The 22280-nt window shown below is 45.1% G+C and overlaps 1 protein-coding gene across 2 annotated transcripts in view; it reads right to left on the reverse strand.

Annotated features, from left to right (window-relative positions):
• Positions 1–22280, reverse strand: part of LOC119809731 (myocardial zonula adherens protein) — a 97278-nt gene that overhangs the window by 20221 nt on the left and 54777 nt on the right. Inside the window, exon 11 of one of the 2 annotated variants that reach the window (XM_038322799.2) lies at positions 1672–1755. In XM_038322799.2, coding sequence (XP_038178727.1) covers positions 1672–1755 — 84 coding nt within the window. Of the gene's footprint in view, positions 1–1671; positions 1756–13401; positions 15944–22280 lie in introns of those variants that run through there. The other variant, XM_038322800.2, reaches the window with a different exon arrangement.

The raw sequence follows: 22280 nt of genomic DNA on the forward strand, positions 1-22280 counted from the left end.
GGCTGTCAGCAGGGAATGTGTGCACCTGCACCTCCATCCCCAGTACACACAGGACTGCGGCTGCAGAAAGCAGGGGAGGCAGCACATACCTGTAACCTTGTAATTAGAAGGTGGAGACAGAAAAGCATGTGCCAAGGTCACACTTGGCTACATACAGGGTTTGGGGCCAGTCTAGGCTACTGGAGATACTGTCTTTAAAAAAATAAAAATAAATAAATAAAAGTTGATGCTGGGCCCAGTGACCAAGGAGGAGAAGACAGGAGCAGAAACAGAAAAATATCCATTTACTCAGCTTTAAGACACTGAGATTTATGAATCTCCAGGTCCCTAGAGGCTATGGAGACTCCTGGTTACGGCAGCCATAGGCAGTCCTGCCATCAAAATAAATGATGACCTGGCTTACCATGCGTGCAGGCATGCAGCAAGGAGGTAAGTTCTAGATTTCTAGATTCAGACACACAATCTCTACTGTAAGTGTGGGCAGAAAAAGATTTTCCTGAAACTCAGCCCCTTATCTTTAAAACGGGGGATGCGTAATTTATCCAGAGGACAGCTCTTTCAATAATCTAAGAGCAGAGCTCTCTCTCACTCAGTATGCCAGGCATTTCCGTATAGTTTTGGTTGTGATCCTAGCCTTTAACTGCTGATCCATTTCTCCAGGCATTTTCTGCATGCTCCCGTGGGACTGCCCCACACTGTCCCACACAGGCACAATTATGATTCCTTTGTGGAGATAAGGTACCTTCCTGGTCACTCAGTCAATAAGCAATCGAGTGCTTCACCAGGATAGATTTGATTCCATTCTTTGCGCCTATGTAGAAAGGAACCAGCAAATGCTCAGCACAAACTAGACACTCAGGAAATGCCTACTTTTCTTCTGGCTTCACTGTGGGGGAAGGGCCACAGGGAGGGTCAGTGACAAGGACAGGTGCTTGGCAAACCAGCTCTTCATGGAGTCGAAGGAGACAAAGGCTCAATGCCAAGTTCTTAATAAAGAGCCTACAGGGAAAATGGATTTCGGCTCCTTCTATTAATACCCAGCCTCCTAAGAGTCTTCCAGCTCATCATTTCTTTCCCTGGAACTGCCACAAAATCCCCCAAATGCCTTTCAAAAGGCCAGTGGCAAGACTATGAAGCAACTTCAAGTTGCAGGTGGAGCTAAGTCACCACTAAGACAGTTTGCGCGAAGTAACAGAAGACGAGTATTGGATTGGGAGTCTGTTCTCCAACCAGGTTTTCATTGGCTGGGTGATGCTGCCTCCCTTTCTGCCTTTTTTTTTTTTCTCATTTCACACAAAAATCGCAATCCTCTAGATGTTTTAAAAGTTGCCAAGAATATCATGGGAGGGATGTTGTGTGTAGATCATTCACAAATTATAAAGCCCTATACACTCATGAGTACTGACAGCTTACCAGACTTGCCTAGCGAATTCTTAAAGAAGACACACTATTTGAAAACGCAGCCACAAGTAGCAGGCTGAAGCGTGGGGAGGGCAAGGGTAGAGAAAAAAGAGTTGTCAGAGCGTCTTCGCAGAGCAGGCGGTTAACCTTCGATCCATTCTATAAGGCCAGGAAATAGCCATATTTTTAATTAAGTGTCCACAGCAGGATCAGCAACATAAAATTTAATGGCAGGGAAGACACCAACTTGAAAGAGCCGTAGCCTCTCACCTCGCCTTCCAGGAAAGAGATTTTTTCTAGAAGCTGCAATATGAGGAGCTGCTTCTGTTGCACTTTCTTCTTTAATGATTCAATCTAGAAAGAGACAAGAGGAAAATTGTCAGACAAAACTGCAGAAGCACACGACTGCAAGGTAATCAATCAGTGGGCAGAAATACTTCGCTTGCTTACATAGAACCTATGTGCAGATTCCTTTTAGATTTATTTATTTATTTATTTATTTAATATTTTTGAGGCAGGGTGGGTCTCACATATCTCAGGCTGGTCTCTAACTGCTATATAGCTGGACATGACCTTGAACCTCTGATCTTCTTGCCTCCACCTCCTGGGTGCTAGGATCTCAGGTGTGTACCACCACATCTGTTTTAAAGGGTGCTGGGATTGAATTTGGGACTTTGCGCATGTCAGGTAAGCATTCTACCCACTGAGCTATATCCCGGCCCTTCAATATGGATTCTCTGTTTCCTGGGTCACAGCTGACCTGAGAATCCCTGGCAACAGGGGATTCTGAGACCCAGGGATGTCCTGTTAGGTTTGTGTAGCCAATCCCTCCACACAGACTTTGTTGTTTGGATAACACCCCGTACAGTTCAGGGAGTCTTCTTCAGGACAGACACAAACAAGTCAACAGAGATGATCTAGGTTGGACTGATGAAGCACCTGCATTTCAAACATTCGGTTACTTCTCTTAATCGTTTGTATCTGACCAACCAGGTGTCAAATGTTTGTTCAGGGGTACGGATCACTAAAGTTATTCTGGAATTCAGAGGGCTAAGGGCTCATGAGGACTACAGTAGGCAGGACCGGCCCCACGAGCAGACCTGGGCTGCCCTGTCACCTTTGTAACACACGTTACACCTGTAACATCATGTGACACACCACGGACTCCTCTTGGCTTTTCATTCGGGCATCTCGTTTCCTGGGACAGAGCAGAGCGTCTCCAAAAGCAAGAAATGGGGTACTCTGTGCCAGGTCGTGTCTTTAACAAAAATGAGGTTGGTATGCAGACTCAACAAGCTTCCAACAAGCTTGTGTGTTTGGGCATTCAGGCATTCATTTACTAAAATCCCAGTGCAAAGTGACAGGGTGTCCCATGGAAGGGCGCCAAGGGACACCTGGAAGAGCGTAAGCATGCTGATCGCTCGACCCAGAAAGACCGTTTCTAGGCATAGCTCCTGAAGATACATCGGACAAATTATAAATGACTTGGATGTATGACTTTCGGTTTTTGAAAACACAAAACCAACTCTATCAATAGGTGACTGGTTAAACAACCTACCTTATACCCTGCCAATGAGACAACCTTCAAAAATGAGGAACTCTTACACACTGATATGAGAAACTTATTTTAATTAGTTAATTTTATGCTGTATGGGTGTTCTGCCTGAAATGTATGTACATGCACCATATCTGTGGACTCTCCAAAGAAGCCAGAAGAGGGCGTCAGATCTTCTGGAGCTCGAGTTACAAAGGTCACATGGACGCTGAGAATCAAACCTGGGTCTTCTACAAGAAAAGCCAGTGCTCCCAACTGCTGAGCCGTCTGTCCAGCCCTAACTTTAGAAGTGTAAGAATGTGTGGCGGCCGGAACAAAACAGCAGGAAAAAGACTCTGGAAAACTGGATCACACCCTGGTGCTGAAACTGAGGAACTGTTACTGTGTTCGGCGTGGTGGCAGCGTTATGACTATCTCAGAACGAGTGCACGCTTTGGACACGCACTGCGCATCGTGCAGGGAACCTTCATACATGAGCTAGGATTTGCTTTAACATGGGAGACAGGAGACGGGAAAAGAGGAGTAAAGAAAACCAACGTGGCTGAATGGGTTGTGTGTTGAACCTGGAATGAGCCCAGTGGGCTTCACTGATATTCTCTTTGTGCTGGGTGAACTGAACGCTTTTTTCTTCATTTTGAGACTGAGTCTCTAACCCAGGCTGGCCTCCAACTCTCTATGCAGTTTATAACCTCAAACACTTGACCTCCTGCTAGACTTACAATTGCACCATCATGCCTAGTTTTATGCTGTGCTGGGGATCAAACCCAGGCCCTCCTGAATACCAGGTGGTCATTCTGTCAACTGACATTTTTATTTTAAGATATTTTCAATCTCATGTTATATTAAGACCCACCACCCCATGGAAAGAAAAGCTGGCCATGGAAACTAGAACCAGAGAAACACACTTAAGGCTTTTAATTACTAAAGAAACAAAAGAGAGTAGCAAGTTGCCTTAATACCTCTGAAATATGCCCCAAAGAAGTGCCTGAAGAGGTTGGCAAGCCTGGGAGGGACAGATACTCCTGTGTTGCAGGTGGCACTGCAAATTAGAATGACCCTCCAGGCAATTTAGCAATAAATATTAAGAGCCATAAAGCTGCTCAGACCCTTTGACCCACTAATCCCGCTCCTGGGAATTTGTCCTAAGGATATAACTCACACACAGGAAAAAAGCTGCACGCAGAAAGATGTTCTTGCTTCCATTATTTATAATAGAGAGAAAATGGAAATAACCCTAATGCCTCGCACTAAAGGAACTGGCCATAAATTACGAGATACCAGCATGATGGAGTGTATTACACAAACACTAGAAACAAACACAGTGCACAGTGGGAAAGCGTTCGTAAAAAGCCTCAAGGGACGAAAACAAAAGTTTACCCAAGTGAAGAGGAAAGCCGTGGAAGGGATGAGGGAAGAGAAACAGTTCTGATGTTGATGTAAGACTGTGGGCTAAAAGAAAAAGATCATGTAATTTTCTCCATTTTGCATAGGAATGGCTTACAGAAATCACCCCCATAATGCTCGTTTGCCTTTCCTTCCTACAGTATTGAGGTTTTGTGTGTTGATATACAAATGTATGTGTTTGCACACATATACATGCACGTGTGTGTGCATATGTGCGTGGATGCCTGAGGGTGACACTATGTATCTTCCTCTGCTACTTTCCACCCTCTGTTTTGAAATGTGCTCTCACTGACTTGGAGCTTACTCAGTGCACTAGGTGGGCTGCTCAGGGGTCCTGCCGTTCCCATCTCATCATCGCTGGAATGACAGGCACAGTCTACCATGATCAACTGTTTTGTGGGTGCTAGGAATCCAAACTCAGGTCCTCAGCTTTCAGGGCAAGTGCTTTGCCAGCTCAATCATCTTCCCAGCCCTTGAGATTTTTTAAATTAACTTTTAGTTGTTTTTTTTTTCCTTTTGTTTTGTTTTTGACTTTTGGTAGCACTGGGTATTGAACCCAGGGCCTTGTTCGTGCTAAGCAAGCACTCTACCACTAAGCTATGCCCCCAGTCCTATAATGACTTAAGTCTTTAGGTGACAGCCAAAATGAGACCGGAAATTCATGTAGGGCCTAAGATGGTAAGGAGAAAAATTCTATCGAATAACGAAAAAAGCGATGTCAAATACCCTAGCCTTCTGCCTCTAAAGGACTCTTGAATGGCTTGGAAGTCAAGGACACAAGAGTGATCTTTTTTAAACACTAAAATCAGGTCACAGAGAGCAGCAGGACCTGGCGACATCTATCTCACGGGGAGACGGAGGCCATCCTGCTGACCACCACCCTTAGATTTCAGTTTTAAAATGACATCGGCTTTCTACATCTGTGAGTTCTGCATTCTCGGGTTCAAACCGTAGGCCAGAAACAGTTTTTAAGTGTGAAGCATGCACAGATTGTTCTCTTGCTAATATTCCTTGTATGATATGGTATAAAAACTATTCACATAGTGTTGGTATTTTATTAGTTCCTATCAGTAATCTAGAGATGCTTAAGGAAAGAAGTATACAGACTCTGCACAATTTCCTGAAAGACCTTGAGATTCTCAGATTGTTGGTCTTTATGGGGGATTCTAGAACCAGACAATAACAGATACCGAGCAATGGCTATAAATCAACCCACGGCAAAGGCATCATCAAGAAGCAGGACAGAGAATGTTCTGGGAGTATTTTTTTTTTTTTTTTAGAAAGGAGAAACTGTTGTCACTGTGAGGAGGCATTTAGTTGGGAGGAGGAAGAGAGGATGTGGTGGGGATTCAGGGATTTTAGCAAACATTCCTGACGTGAAGGCAAAGCTGTTAAATGAACATTCATATGCAGCCAAACCAGGTTTACATGGTGTTGGGGATCGAACCTAGGGTTATTTGTATGCTGGGTAAGCACTCTCCCAACTGAGCTACACCTCAGCCCTCTTTTCTGCCACTATTTATATTCTGAAGCAGGGCCTCACGAAGCCAAGACTGGCTAGGAACTCACTCTGCTGCTAAAGACCTTGACCTCATCCTGATCCTCCTCCCCCCAACCCTGAGTGCTGAGATCGCAGGCCTGCTCTACCACCCAGGCCTCATTCCAAATTTGTAATTTGACCCTCGGGAAGTTCAGTTATCCTTCAGAAAATCTGCATTTAGGTCTAACTGTTACCAGGTGGTGGTGAATGATCCAGAATACTGGGCTTACATCAGGATGTTAGGAAGTAGGAAGTCAGAGAACCCGCTTTCCAGACTTTCCTAGGTGACTTCTACAAGACCTAACCTTGTTGTGCTAGCTGAGCACTTACACACACTGATGGCTCACAACTGCCTGGAATTCCAGCTTATCTCTATGTGCACCATTATTTGCAGTACTCACAGAGACCAGAAGAGGGCGTCAGGTCCCCAGAGCTGGAAACTCAACAACAACTTTAAGTTATTTTTTTTTTAAAGAGAAGGGAAATAACAGTTGAGTTTGTTATAACTGGTCATTGCTTTTCTCCTCTGTAGCAGCAGTTGAGACACCTGCACCGGTAGTTTGAGCTAAGCAGTCATCCTTAAGCATGGCTATATATACACATTGCCTGGGTTGGTAGGGGGCTCACAACCTGGGATTTTGTTGTTGTTGGTATTTGTTTGTTTGTTTGTTTGTTTTTATGAGCTGCCTTGGAAGCATTACTGTAGCAAAAGGATTCCCTCCAATTTGCCTCAAAAAGAGTCACCAACTAGGCCAAGAAGAAATCATACAAAAATTTAGGAACAGGGTTGGGGAGACTGTAACTGACATACTGTGTCAGCTCAGTCAGTCAGGTGGTTACAGTGTTGAGCTGGATCCTCAGAGCATGCATTTAAAATGTTAGGCATGGTGGTGAGCCCTGTGTTGGGAAGATTCCTGAGGCTCTGTGACCAGTAAGGCCAGCCTAATCAACAAGCTCGAGGCCTGTCTCAATAAACAAACAAACAACAACAAACAAATAAGTGGATGGTTCTTGAGGAATGTTGCTGACACTCGAGGTTGTGCTCTGGCCGTCGTGAGCATGCACACAGAGAAAATGCCCCCAAATAATACCGCACCCCACCTCCCCGCTACACACAGATTAGGACAGATTCTATGCAGCCAGAAGTTGTGAAACTTGCAACTTCCTGGGATTGCCTGCCTGCCTGCCTTCTTTCTTCCCTCCCTCCCTTCTTTCCTTCCCTCCCTCCCTCCTTCCTTCCTTTCCTCTCTTCCTCTTCCTCCTTCTTCTTGATTTTTCAAAACAGGCTTACAGGGTTTCTCTGTGTTGCTTTGGTGCCTGTCCTGGAACTAGCTTTTGTAGACTAGGCTGGCCTCGAACTCACAGAGATCCGCCTGCCTCTGCCAAGTGCTGGGATTAAGGGCATGCACCACCACCGCCCAGCTTGGGCTTTTTCTTTCTAACAGTAACATATAGGGTACTGGTCATTTTCTGTTAGATGATGAAAAATGACACCCTCTATAGGTGAGTTTATGTGACCAACACCCAGTTGTGCAAGGCTCAGGAAACAACTTGAGAACTGCGAGAAGTTGGTGAAGAAACACAGCTGTAAGTAAGTACGAGCTGTTAGACAGGATTGACACTGGCTGCTAAGAAGAAATGTTTTCTTATTCCAGCTGGGAAAGATTATATATGTGAAAAATACCTGATAAAAGAGGAAGTCCACAGAAGCAGAGTCCATGCAGATTCCTACCAGATAGATGACACATCCCAGAGCCAAGTGTGCAATCAGATTTCCTCCTGCCCCAAATCTGTACTGAACATTGTGCTAAAAACTGGTGGGAGAGATGGGCGGTGGTCTTGGTGCACACCTTTAATCCTAGCACTCGTAAGGCACAGGCTGGTAGAGCTGAGTCTGAGGCCAGCCTGGTTTATAGAGTGAGTTCCAGGGACAGTCAGGGTTACACAGTAAAATCCTGTCAAAAAACAAACAAACAAACAAAAAACAAAACAAAACCCCAACTGGTGGCCAGGAGCTGGGGATGCGCCTTACTTGGTAGAGCGTTTTCCTAGCATGCTGAAGCCAGTTTCTAGCACCAGCAACCTCATTAAACTGGGGTGGTGGTGCACACCTGTAATCTCTATACTCAGGTACTGACCAGTAGGAGGATAGGGAGTTACATAGAATGTCTGAGGCTGTTCTGAACTACGTGAGTCTGCCTCAGACAGCCACCAGAGTCAAGGGTGAATACAGGAACTCATACTTGTAATTCCAGCACTCAGGAGGCCAAGACAGGGGAACTGTCACAGATTCCAGGCCAGCAGAGGCCACATAGTGAAGCCCAGACCAGCCTAGGCTACAGTAAAAGGTCCCATTATAAACAAAAAGGAAACACATTGATCACAATCAGAAGTCTTACACTGGAGAAAGACAAACCAGCCATGATGGAGACAGACAGGTTTGGGTGAAAATCTTCGAAATAAGAGGCTGCAAACTGGAGAAGTGTTGAACTAGTTAGGGCTCAATGCCTGGGATTCTGACCCAAGCAAATAGAACCTCTTGGGGAGTTACTGGTCAACAGCTGGCTTAGAAAATGAAACTCAGATTTAATTAATAAATTAAATTTATTAATTTAATTATCCTATAATTAGGAACATCACCAATCAGAAGCAAGTACTGGACCAGAATCCATCAATGAACCTAGCTAGGAGCTTCAGAGATCAGAAACTGCCAAATAACTTCTAACTAGGTACTTTCCAATTTAAACGCATGCACGCACATGCACACACACACACACACACACACACACACACACACTTTATTTTTTTATTTATTTTTTTTTTTTTTTTGATTTTTCGAGACAGGGTTTCTCTGTGGCTTTGGAGCCTGTCCTGGAACTAGCTCTTGTAGACCAGGCTGGCCTCGAACTCACAGAGATCCACCTGCCTCTGCCTCCCGAGTGCTGGGATTAAAGGCGTGCGCCACCACCGCCTGGCCACACTTTATTTTTTAATTTACTTGAAGGTCTCATGAATCCCAGGCTGGCCTTGGCCTCCCAAGTAACTGAGAATGGCTTTGAACTTGATTCCCTGCCTCTACTTAAAGAGTGTACGCCATGCCTGGCTCATTCTGGGGATTAAACCCAGGGCTTCATGTAACTAGGCAGACAGCCTAGGAACCACACTACAACCGCAGTCCTCAATATTTCTTTGTCTTGTTTCAGGCAATACCTTGTGAAAGTTTCTCCTTATAAAGTCCTGGATTGAAACACTTTGCATGGTGCTGTCTGATTCATGAACGGACTGGAACACTTCTGTGTGGTGCTCATGAATGCACTCTCAGAGTTAAAAACAAGACAAAACAAAAAATATGTGATCAAACTGTACTCTCTGAATGTGGCTGACAATGAGGGTGGACTGAGAAGCCAATGATAATGACACCGGGTTTTGATTCTCCTGCATGTACTGGCTTTTTGGGAGCCTAGTCTGTCTGGATGCACACCTTTCTAGACCTGGATGGAGGGGGGAGGGCCTTGGACTTCCCACAGGGCAGGGCACCCCGACTTCTCTTAGGACTGGAGAGGGAGGGGGAGGGGAAGTGGGGAGAATGGGAGGGAAATGGGGGGATGGGAGGAGGCGGAAATTTTTAATAAAAATAAAATATCGATAGTTACATTGATCCACTACTTAAGCTTCTTGGACAGAAGCTAGGTTAAATTTATGGCATTTCTGCCTATTTCTTTTAAAATCTGTTTTATTGTGTCTTTGTTTTCATCTTAGGAATAGCCACAAGCCCTGCAGGCACATGTATTCAAGATCAGGACTGAAGGGCTGTGGGAGCATTAAGGTTAATGAAGAATCCACACCTGCCATCACCAGCACACGGCTGTATTATTGCTTCCTTCCTGAGGACCCCTTCATCACCGCCAGGGCCATCTACTTGAAACTTTGTTCACTCTGTCCTTGAAACACTTGTCAAAGATGTGTAAATGCTATCGCATGTTTCTGAATACTGAATCACATGTTTCTGAATACTGAGAAACTGAATTTTAGTTCAAAATAAAGTGACATGAAACTTTACCACAAGTCCCTACAGCCTTCTCATGGGGATTATATAGGCAGTTATAAGTGCTGAGAACTAAACCTGATTCTAGGCAAGAGCAGCAAGTGTTCTTCACTAAGCCATCTCTCCAATTAGCTCCCCTCCCTACACCAGTACTGTTTTCAAAACCACTAGGGATCTATTGAGTCAGGGATGGGACAGGACAGCAAGAACCTTCTAGAATTCATTCAAACTTTCACCTCTTGTTTTTGCTTCCTCTTGTCCTTAGAGGGCCCTCTGTATTTTCAATCCAAACTCTTGCTTCACGATCTGGCAGTCATTAACTATACCCTCAGCAAAGCAGGGATCATGTTTGATCTCCATATCACACCATAAAAACATGAATGTAAACAGCATTTTATATCCTTCTTCCCAAGGGTTTGGCTTGGCACAACTTCCCATGAATCTGGTTTAGAAGTTTGTGGGGGTGGGGTGGGATGGTGGTGGTTGGTTCTTTCCAAGCAGGGTTTCTCTGTGAAACAGCCACAGCTATTGTCCTGGAACTAGCTCTTGTAGACCAGGCTGGCCTTGAACTCACAGAGATCTGCCTGCCTCTACCAGTGCTGGGATTAAAGGCCTGTGCCACCACTGCCTGGCCCTAGTTTAGAAGTTTTGTGGTATTGTCATACCATCATATTTTCAAGTTTGGTTTGGTTTGGTTTATTTGCAATGCTGAGAATTGAACCCAAGGCCCTGAGTACCAAGTCATTCTGCCACTAAGCTATATCTCTACCCTTTTAAGTTACAATTTTAAATTTCATTCTCCTTGATAAAGGAAAAATCATCATAAAAACTCAAAAAAAACCCAATAAACCTTTGCCTCCTTTTCGATATAATAGCGCACAGAGCAGTTTGACAAGCATCCTGCACTAACACAGCCCAGAAAAATGGCTTCACAAGGATGAAGAGGGGGGTGCATCACCTCATGGGAGGGGATGAATCAAGGCCCCAACCAAATGAAACTGAAAATTGCTAAATGAAGCTCTGAGTGGAGAAAATGAAAAATCAATGGCGGCCGAGAGGAGAAAGGCACATCCTTCATCTTCATGGGGCTTGAGTAGGCAATGGAAATCCACTTTCAATTAATGTGTCTTGTGGCATGCAGCCAGGCTGGGTACGAATAGGGCGCATGTTTTAATCAATTTTTTCTATTAAGTTTGAAGTAATATATAACAATAGAACTATGCTAGTCAAAAGGATCAGATGAAATGGGCTTCTGAGCTAAGATAATCTTATTTGGTTTGATTTTCACCTTAGATTGATGAGAACTCAACTTCTCGGAGTAGAACAGCATGCAGATACTCCTGGGTACCCAAGGATGTCTTAGATGTCAGGGAAGAATGAATGCATTGGCTTCCCGATGCCAGTGCATCTACTGGGGAGAAAGGAAGACTTGTTCTGGGTATCAGGCCTTGGAAGGCTTAGTTTGAGATGCTCACAATCAACTCTAAGTGGTTATCACCCCAAGCAAGGAACCAAGGTTCAAGATGCCGGCAACAGCTGAAATCTCAGTCACAGCCTTTCTAATGCTGAGACATGGGTTCTTTTTATCCACATCCTGCTGTTCTGGGACTCATCTGCTACCATCCACCCGACAACCATACCTTAGCATTGTGGCAGTGACCTGGGGATAAGTGGTGGGCTGGAAAAAAATGGTGTTGTGGAACTTGCCCTTACAAAGGACCTGTTGGGGCTGTCCAGTGCCTACATATGAGTGTATATTGCCCATGTTGTATGTATGCATGTGTGCAGAGGTTGATGCCAGGAGTCTTCCTCACTGAACCTGGATCTCATCAATTAAGCTAGACTGGCTGGCCAGCAAGTTCAAGGGACCTTCCTGTGTCTGCCTGGTGCTGCCACACCCAGCTTTTCGTCAGTGCAGGAGATCTGAACTTGGGTCCTCGTTCTTTCATGGCAAGCACCCATTTTTATTTTCTGAGACAGGGTCTCATTGGTCCAGGCTAGCTGAGGATGACCTTGAACTTCAGATTCTCCTGTCTCCATACACTATGATCTGGGACTGCAGGCCAGAGTTACCATACCCAGAAGGGGCCCCGATTCTTTAAACCACCCCTTTTAGCACCCTAGGGAGGTAAGTGGGATGGAGAAAGAAAGCAATGACCTGCTTGTGTGTCTCTGAACATCCAGAGGGACAACCCCAGATGCTGATGGGAATATCTGGAAGAAGGAAAACTCAGAGCATGGCCATGCTCATCTCTGGTCCTTTCGCCTTGCGACTATGAACCCTGCCCACCCCAGCCAAGCTCTTTCTTCCTTCATCCCTGCTATTAGCCTGGCATTCTAGACACTACTCTGAGGCTCATGCCCAATCAAGCAGTAGGAGCCACTGGGCAATCTTGAGTAGTAATAGCCTTGTTATTGACCTTTAAACTCACCCACCACAATGGGTCTCAACCCACATTTCCCCACCTCTTCATTTGCCACTCCCTCATCTAATTCAGTCAAACTAGATCCCTGCCTCACCTCGACTCACCCCCTACTTTCTGGTCTTCATATTTTTGGTTTCATTTATTTTATATCTTATCTGGCGTGACCTCTTCCACCTATTCAATTACTGCCTAGAAGAATCTAACCCATCCTGTGAGATGCTGCCAGACACTGCCTCCTCCCTGCAGACTGTCCACCTGTGGGAAAACTGGTTCACATTTGGAGGCACCGTGGTAATGAAGCACTTGGCATGCATGCCGCCATCAGTCCACACCTCTGAGACGGGCATTGTCATGACTGGTCTTATTTTGCTGAAAAGGAACCAGAATCTTGGAAAGGATAAGGACTTTGTGGATTTGTAAAGACAAAGCCTTGTCAGAAGCAGAGGTAGGGGCAAGGCCAGATTTCATTTCCTCAGAGTATAGGATATGGCTCTCCAACTTCTGTGCTCCCAGAAACGATTCTTTCAAAATATCATGTTCACAACACCTCAACTTTAGGGCTATTTTGACCATTTCAGAGGACCATGGCTTAGAACAGGGAATGTCACTCAGCACACTCTCCCTGTCCCTCGGAAGAGTTTAAAGGTCATCCAGAGAGTCCCTCGAGAGTAGGAGCTCACGTCCATGTTTGCACCTGCTTATATAGGAGGTCGTTCTTACATGCTCGCTGATGACCTCTGCAGAAAGAGCTACCAGGAGGTTGCACCTGGCTCTCCTCCCTCCTCACGCCAATTGCGAAGTCTAAAGACTGGGCTTCCCTACAGACTCTGGTGGGGGAGGGGCAGGGCAAGAATGTTCAAAGACAATAATAGCACAGGGGGAAGGAACTCCAGCTTGACAAACGTGACATGAAAAATAAGATCAGTGGAGAATGATATTGAAAAGCAAGCTTCTCATAAGCCAGAAAGAGACAAGAGTGAGCCCTGGCCACACCAGAGACACAAAAAAATAAATTCCAGATGGCTTAGTCTTTATTTGTCCAAAAAATAACATTTATTGAGCACCTACTGGATACCAGTAACCATTCTAGATATAGGAATACAGTCAAGAATGAAATAGGCCAAAGCCCCTGCCCTCAGAGAGCTTCCATTCTATGAGGGAGAGAGACAAAAACAAAACAAGCAAAACAACAACAACAACAGCGACAGATGAGCTAAGGGAAGACATACCAGATACGGTGTAAGTGCCATAGACAACAGAGAGGGCGAACAGACACATGGGTTTCAGTAAAAGATAAAGATGACAAACCAAACTTTAATAGTGTTACAGAAAAATGACAAAAGACATACATCATAGTGGGGAAATTGATAACTGTAACCCTCAGAAAAAAACTCAATATCTGTACGAGAGATGCCACAAACAAATACCACTGACTGGCAGATGAGACCATCACAAGTATTTTTCAATAAATTACCCATGCCAGCAACACAGAGAATTCATACAAAGTATCAGGAGGGAAGGTAAAGGAATTGATTTAAAAACGCAATGAAGGACATGCGCATTAGTTCACAGAGGCCAGCCATATTGCCTCACATTCCAGTGAGCGTTCACCAGGCTGACAATGATGATGTATTAAATACACTGTGGCCTGCTTATGCTCTTGGGGTGGTTTTTCTAGAATACACAGCGAAGAAAAGCTGCCTCAACTGTGTTCTTTGTGATACCTCTAAAAATTTCATATTTTAGACAAAGTGTTAAGATTTTAATTAAAATAAAAAAGTGACTATACTATGCTAACCACTAGAATTCGAAACAACAACGTTTTCACTGGTTATAGAGAAATCCTGCCTCAGGGTGAGTAGCACCTCCTTTGGATGCGGTAGAGAGTGGGCAGGAAACAAGATAAGCCTTAGGAGACCAGGCAGAGTCTAAATAAGAGCCAGGGAATATAGAGTGACCAAAGGTTTGAACACGAGTTGGGTTTGGTAGCAATTTAAGTCAAGTTGACATCATACCAATCTAGGTAGGAAGACAGAGCACTAAGACACAGGATTGTAAATTGAAGCAAAGGACCCAGATCAAAGAAGATTAGTCCACAACCAGGGTCAGGACAGGAGGAGGGAGCAGCATTCAGGATGCCTCACCATCTGCTCCACAGAACAAGACATCTCTGGCTTCCAGGCACTGACCACAGCCCAAGAGGAGAGAAACCTCAGACAGACAAAAGTATTCCCCGCCACACTGGAAGAGAGATTCACCCGGCAAGCACCTTCTCTGAAGGTCCCTCCCTTAGAGCCAATGATTCCACCTCCTGAGACTGGGTAATGGCTCGTTCTGGAAGAAATGCCAGAGACTGGATTTCATGCCCTAGGAATGGCACAGGTAAGTGACCACCTAGGGTCATGAGGGGACGGGTGACTTTTGACTGTGACTCAGGCTCTCCACAAACCCCTACAGCTTTAAACAGGTCCCCACCCCCAGGTTCACGTCACTGAGAGCTCATCTCAGGTGTGGAATTGTCTTGTCTGCTCCCTTCCCTTCCGTGCCACCCTAAGCTGGGACTGACAAGGGCACCAATAGGAAAGGACAAGGGCAACCCTCCCCCAACACACTTTCCTATAAAAAGCTCTTGAAATGCCAAGGGCAGAGGGATACCCACCCCATCGCCGCTAACTAAAACAGCCACCATAGCATCTGCTAGCTCCCAGCAACCCTTGCTGTGTTGACGAAATAACAGCATGCCGGCTATGAACAATGGCCTCTATGAAGATAAACCACGAAGCCTGCATCCTTCATCTCACTCCCACACATCTTAGCTAGGCACGTTTCTCTTTCCACTGGCACAGTCCCACCTTTTCTGAAGTTGGTTGAACCACGTCTATTAAGGAAAGATGGCCAGAAGGATAGAAGCAAACCGAACTTTCCTTAAACGAGAAGAGACATTAACTGACAATGACTGTAGACAGTAATTCAGAAAGGACACCCAGAGGGCCCCCTCCATATACAAGGGTCGCCATATACAAATATGATCAAACTACCACGACATCTGGCCGAGTCTGCATTTTCAGGAGTGTGATCCAGTGAGGCGCGCCTCCTTCCTAGAGCGCTGCTGACACACTTTGCCTCGCTTCCCTTCTCCTTAGCGGGCGTCTTCTGCGGCTGCTCCACCTGGCCCTTTCTGAATTATTTTTTAATAATCTTTTTCAGTGCAGTTCTTGCTTTGATGTCTAGAAACCCAAGTTTCTAAAAAAGATATCCTGTGGATCTCTGAGGTCTCTTTGATCTGTAGTTTGAGGTTGTGTGTGTGTGTTGAGGCTACTGCCTGAGATTGTTTTCACAAAGGAGGGAGGGTCCCACAGGGTCAAGGTTTCCTTTGCACAGCATATCTTCCCTGCTTGCTCCGGGACTCAGCACAGATAAACACCACCTCTTCCCCGCAGAGTCTGCAAGGATTCTTCTAATCACACCCAGTAAGACACGATCACCTCTGCTTCTACCCAGAGCAGGCTAGCATCTTATCATCTTCCAAAGAGCCGGAGACTAAATGTGGAGAAGAGCTCGTGCGACATGATCTGGGGACAGATCAATTGAGTGGGTTAGGGTCGAGGGTTCGGGGCCACAGCTCCTTCCCTGACCCCCAAGGACCTAATTACCAGTTATGGGAAGTACTGGGGACACAGGGTACTTCCCCAAAGCACATCTCAACACATAGCTGAACCATGTAAAACAGAAGATCTTTGAGATAGAGAAAATGTAACTGTTCTACTCAAGCACCTGATGAGGGACATGGCTCAGTTGGCAGAGTGCTTGCCTAGGGTGCATGGGACCCCGGGTTCAATCCCTAGCAATACATAAACTAGGCATGGTGACACACACATGTAATCCCAGAACTTGGGAGGTGAAGACAGGAGGATCTGAAGATTAGAGTCATCCTTGGCTACATGGTGAGTTTGAGGCTAGCCTGGACAACATGAGACCCTACCCCTCCTCAAAGAAATGAAGAAGTAGTTTGATGGCTAAGCTAGAGAGTGGCAAACAGCACAGAAAAGAAGAAAAGCATGCTCAAAGATTCAATGTAGTTCCCAAGACTCCCACGGAGAAGAAGGCCAGCCCTAAGTATGTGGGAAACCATAAACCAGAGACTTCGGTCACTTACCTTCACTGTGGGTCTACTTCACAAGAAACCATTTACTGAGAGCAGTAATATTAGTGGTAGCTAGCAGTCATTAGATATTTTCTGTGTTGTTCTAATGAATAAGTGATATACATATATAATCTCAATTAACTTGTGCCCACAAAACCCTCTCAGGCAGACATTCTTATTATTTCTATTTTACAGAAAGGGAAATGAATAAATTTTCAAAGACCCACAACTGGTACACACAAGTCCACCCGACTCTAAAGTTTGCGTCGATGGGTATCTTCCGGGCCACTATTCACACTATGTCCACAAAGATCTCTGGCTGAAGGAGGTGTGTGTGGACTCAGGGCCTGCAGGGGTTCGGTTCAGAAGCCTTCTATGGACAGAAGGGAAACCGCTCTGGCAACTGACTGAAGAGCCAGGAACTCAACGCTTCAATCTCAGACAAGTTATTCCCCAGCTGCTCCCCCGAGGGCATGGCACTGTCACACTGCAAATGTCCGAGCTGAAGAGGTGACAACTGCAAACACGTCCTGCCCTGGCTTTCGTGTGAAAGGCGGGCCGGCTAATAAAGCCACCACATTTGGTTATTGGCTGAAGGGCTGAAGTAAAAGACAGAAAGCCACCCTCTAAACCAATGTGGGGACTGTCCATGAACACAGATGAGAAGAGCTCACACACACAGACACACACACACACACACACACACAGGGCAAGCCCACGTGTACCTATATTCTCTGTTTTCTGCCCCACAACTGACCTCACCCTCCACTGGCAAAGCCTTCCTTCCAGGCAGGTTCACACACAACCCACAGGCCTGTGGACGTGGACAACAGCTACAAATGTGGCTCAAACACAAAACCATAAATGTACTTAATACAGGATAAGATTTTCGGTTGTCCTTCCCTTCCTCCCTTCCTCCCTCCCTCTCTCTCTCCTTCCCGTCTTCCCTCCCTCCCTCTCTGTCTCCCTCCGTCCCTCTCTCTCCCTCCCTCTTCCTCCCTCCCTCTTTCCTTTCTTCCTGGTTCTTGAACATCCACTTTGTAGATGGTAATGCTGTGCTGTGCTGTCAAAATGTGGCACACACCTGTGAGTCTGGATGGATTCTGGGCGCCCCTGGGCATTCCTACACTGTGGGGGCCAACAGCCACTACTACACATTAGCATACTACCACAGGATTCTTCCAGAACCCAGAATCTAGGGCTAGCAGGAAGAGATGGCCCACTTTTTAAATTCCCTGCTCTTGTCCCTGGTTGCTATTCCCCAGGCTTTTCTTCTATGACTGCCCTTCTGTAGGTTCACTGCCAGCTTCCCGCCTTGGGTACAGGAGCTTCGAAGGTAGCCTGGCCAGATAGTGTGACAGCATGAAGCTCTACTGTGACAGCATGAACCAGTCTGCTGTGTACTAGACACACCACACACAAAGACCCCCAATACCCAGCCTGTTCCCACCAACATCTGAAGGCTCCCCAGGTGATTCTAGCCAGGTGAAGAAGCAGAAAAGAGAACATCATTTCTTGATGGAGGAGAGTTATCGGTCTATGTTTCTTTCATTGGTTAATTAATAAAGAAAACTGCCTTGGCCCTTTAAGAACAGAAAATTAGGTAGGTGGAGTAGACAGAACAGAATTGTGGGAACAAGGAAGTAGGGTTGGGGAGACGCTTCAGGGAGTCGCGTGGTGAGTCTCCATGCTGCTCCTCTCCGAGATGGACGCAGGTTAAGATCTCTCCTGGTAAGCCACACCTCGTGGTGCTATATAAATTACTAAATATGGGTTAAAGCAAGATATGAGTATTAGCCAATAAGAGGCTGAAACTATGGGCCAGGCAGTGTTTTAAAAGAATACAGTTTCCATGTAATTATTTCGGGTGTAAAGCTAGCCGGCTGCCGGGTGGCGGGACACAGCCCCGCCGCTTCACACTACAGATTGGCGCTCCAACGTGGTGACTAAATCCACGTAAAAACCTGAAAAAGCTTTAAATAAAGGAGAGAGAGAGTTTAACACAGCTTTTTGCTGTTTGCCTGGACGTGCCGTAGAGAGCTTTCCTGTTTCGGCAATAGCGGCAGAGAAAAAGCTGAGTCATTTTAAAACGCAGCTTCCTGGTGCTGTGCTGCCAAGTGCGAACTCTGGCTTTAAAGCATTTCAGTGGCTTTTATGGACTGGATGTTTGTGTGCCTACTTGGGATCGGAAAGAAAGTGCTCTGAGACCATGCCGATGGCTCACTGCTCCCTGCCTGAACCTGGGCAGATGGCGGAATCAGGCTTAGGCGAGCAGGAGAACATGGCGGATTTCTGCCGCCATAGAGAGATGTTTCCAGTCTGCGCAGTGCTCTGCACATCTGATTTGGCTGTAACTTGGATGAAAAGAGTTTCTGTGCTGCATGCTCAGTCTCGGAATTAAACTGCTGAGTGCGGCTCCAATGTGGACTGCTGTGTGCCTGTAACTGTGTGCGGCTCAGGGGCACCAAATGACTGAGGCAGGAGCGGCTTTGGCTCTGCTCCGCCATGCTGAACTGTACTGATCTCAGGCAGGAACTATCGTAATTACCATGATAACAGCGCAGTTAAGGTTTAGACTTGGCTGTAAACAGGCAGTACCGTATTATTTTAAGAAGTGGTTAACCTTTTAAGAAATGCTCCTGGATAGTAAAAAATTACAGATTCACAATAGAAAAGATTCAGACATAGAAGGCCTTTAAATGGCTCGCGTAGGCTTAAAAGAGAGAAAAAGAAAATATAGAGAATAAAGTTAATGCCTTAAAAAAAAAGGTTAAAGTCTTTAAAGAGACAGAGTACAGATAGTTATAGATTAAAAGAAGTAAAGTGATAGAGTAAAAATAAGCCACGTAAAAATGGAAAATTCACAGAGAGTCTGAATTATGTATTTTGTTGTGTTTTCTTTGGTTTTTTTGACTGTAAAGGAGCTAAGTACAGAGAGACATTTCATTATATGGGCTGCCAGGCTAGACCAGAATGGACATCTTAACGGTATGACTTCAGGATTTGGATCTAAGAACATGATGCTTTGGAAAAGAGTTTCTTCTTTTGTTTTCACAGAGGACGAGACTCTGTGGATTGCTTCTATCCCAATATGGTATGATAGACCACGCCCTCCTGAAAGGTTGCTGTGAACATCTTCAAAAAATTACTTCACTCAACTGCCAACTGAGAGGAACCTAGCACACAGGTTATACCATGAAAGACCTAAATAACAACGCCCCCACTCAGCAGGAAGCAGTTTGGAGAGAAATAACTGCGCCCACATTCCCAAATATTGTTTATAAATGTTCTTTTACATTTAAAGGGGGATATGATATAGATATGAATAATTTGCATTGGTATGGATTTTAAGGTCAATTTGTTATATGTATATGTATTTCTGATTTTGATTAAGCTATTGTGATTGTAGTTCATTTTAAAGAATGTAATGTATAATTAGGAAATATAGGTTGTTAATGGATAATCATCGATTAATAGTCAAGCTTGTAGTCATGTTAGTCATTTTCTAGATGTGCATAGCTATATTTCAGATAGGCATTCTTCATATCTTTCAAAGACTGCAGAATATGGCATTTAATGTTTTAATAACTTAGGGTTTTTCATGACAATGAGACACGTCTGCTCCTGGCAGCACCAATCTACTTCAAGAGGAAGATGGGCATCGAAGAGGCTACTTATGGAGTTTGTTAGCCATTTGGGCAAGAAACTGCTCTTGCCTGGACTGTTGCATAAACTGGACACAAGGAACCCACAGAAAGAGGACTGCTAAACTTGCCTAAAGGTGAGATGGTCTCTCAGGGTTCCTGATTCGTGAAAGAGTCTGCGAGACGTTCTGCAGGACACAGCAGAAAGTGACTGAACTGTCTTTGGAATTTTTCTGCTTCATGGAAATGTCTGCTGGATACTGTGGGCCTGAAGCCCGAAGATGGATGCCCCAACGGTACAGAGGAACTTTGGGTGACTGTCCAGGCAGCGAGTTGTCTCTGTCATTTCTAGAGTTTTATAAGTTACTTATTTCTTGTTTACTTAGGTAGCATTATATCCTTCTGGAGTCTTTGATGGAGTTGAAGAATAAATAGATAGTTATAGCTTTCCTTAGTTATGATAAAAGATAAAATAGATTTAAATATTGTAACTGTAATACTTGCTTGATAACTGTTTTGTTATATGTAATTTTGCTATGTTAAAGTTGAAGCCTTTCTTTTTTGTTTAAACAGAAAAAGGGGAAATGATGGAGGAGAGTTATCGGTCTATGTTTCTTTCATTGGTTAATTAATAAAGAAAACTGCCTTGGCCCTTTAAGAACAGAAAATTAGGTAGGTGGAGTAGACAGAACAGAATTGTGGGAACAAGGAAGTAGGGTTGGGGAGACGCTTCAGGGAGTCGCGTGGTGAGTCTCCATGCTGCTCCTCTCCGAGATGGACGCAGGTTAAGATCTCTCCTGGTAAGCCACACCTCGTGGTGCTATATAAATTACTAAATATGGGTTAAAGCAAGATATGAGTATTAGCCAATAAGAGGCTGAAACTATGGGCCAGGCAGTGTTTTAAAAGAATACAGTTTCCGTGTAATTATTTCGGGTGTAAAGCTAGCCAGTGGCGGGACGCAGCCCGCCCTTCCTTCTACAATTTCTATCTTCACACTTAAACCTAACAGCTATGTTCGGGGGTAAGGAAGTGGCTCAGTAGATAGGGTGTTTGCTGCACAAGTGTAAGGACCTGAGTTCGAATCCCCAGCCTCCCCATATAAAGTAAGGTGGGTGTGGTGGCCTCCCGTAATCCCAATGACTGGGAAGTAGAGACAGGGGCTGCTTGGGGCAAGCTGACTAGCTAGACTAGCTGTAGCAGTGAATTCTGGGGTCACTGGCAGACCCGGCCTCAGTAAATACAGCAAAGGGTGATCTAGAAAGACACGTGACATCAACCCTGGCCTCCATATGCACATATGTGATCATATATGCATGCAAGCACACACATATACACAGACCAAAAGAAAGTCATCATGAAAAGATGCTTAAGAGTCAACCTGGAAAGCAGTTAAGGAGCACACGATTGGCCTTACTACACAGTGCAAGACCTTACTGCTCTGCACAGTGGAAGCCAAAACACAGCAGCAGAAGCTGGGACTATCACTTTTATCTTGATCACTGCTCTGAAAAATGATATTCATGTCAGGAAGGGGTGGTGCATGCCTTTAATCCCAGCACTTGGGAGGCAGAGGCTGGCGAATCTCAAGTTTGAGGCCAGCCTGCTCTATGCAGTGAGTTCCAGGACAACGGAGGAATTCTGTCTCAAACAACAACAACAACACAAACAAACAAAAAGATATTCTACTGAGGTAGGAAAAATATATTGCTTAACACAAAAAGGTCTTTAAGAAACTTGGGAGTGAGAACTGAATGTTTGGGGCTGATAAACAAGCCCACACTGATGCTTTCTTTAAAGCTGTAGTTGCCAAAGTAGGACCAAAAGTGACAGGAGACATCACCAAGGAGTCCCAGCCTTGGAGAAGGAGAATCTGTGGCACAGACAAGCTTTGGAACGTCAAGGGAAGAGGGAAAGCATCCCTGAACAGCAGTTGCACCACCAGGCTGCCTCTCCCGCTGGGTACCAGGTGTTGACAGATAAAAATACACTTCTCCACTGAAGTGGGAATTCAGCATTCCACGGTGACTAATTCAGTACGTAGTTTTCTAAATGAGGCCCAAGTGACCTGGGGTGACTGAGTTGTGACTTTGTTGATTTTGTGACCGTGAAACTGGAGTC

Source organism: Arvicola amphibius, chromosome 3, assembly GCF_903992535.2.
Source record: "Arvicola amphibius chromosome 3, mArvAmp1.2, whole genome shotgun sequence".
Classification (NCBI taxonomy): Eukaryota; Metazoa; Chordata; class Mammalia; order Rodentia; family Cricetidae; genus Arvicola; species Arvicola amphibius.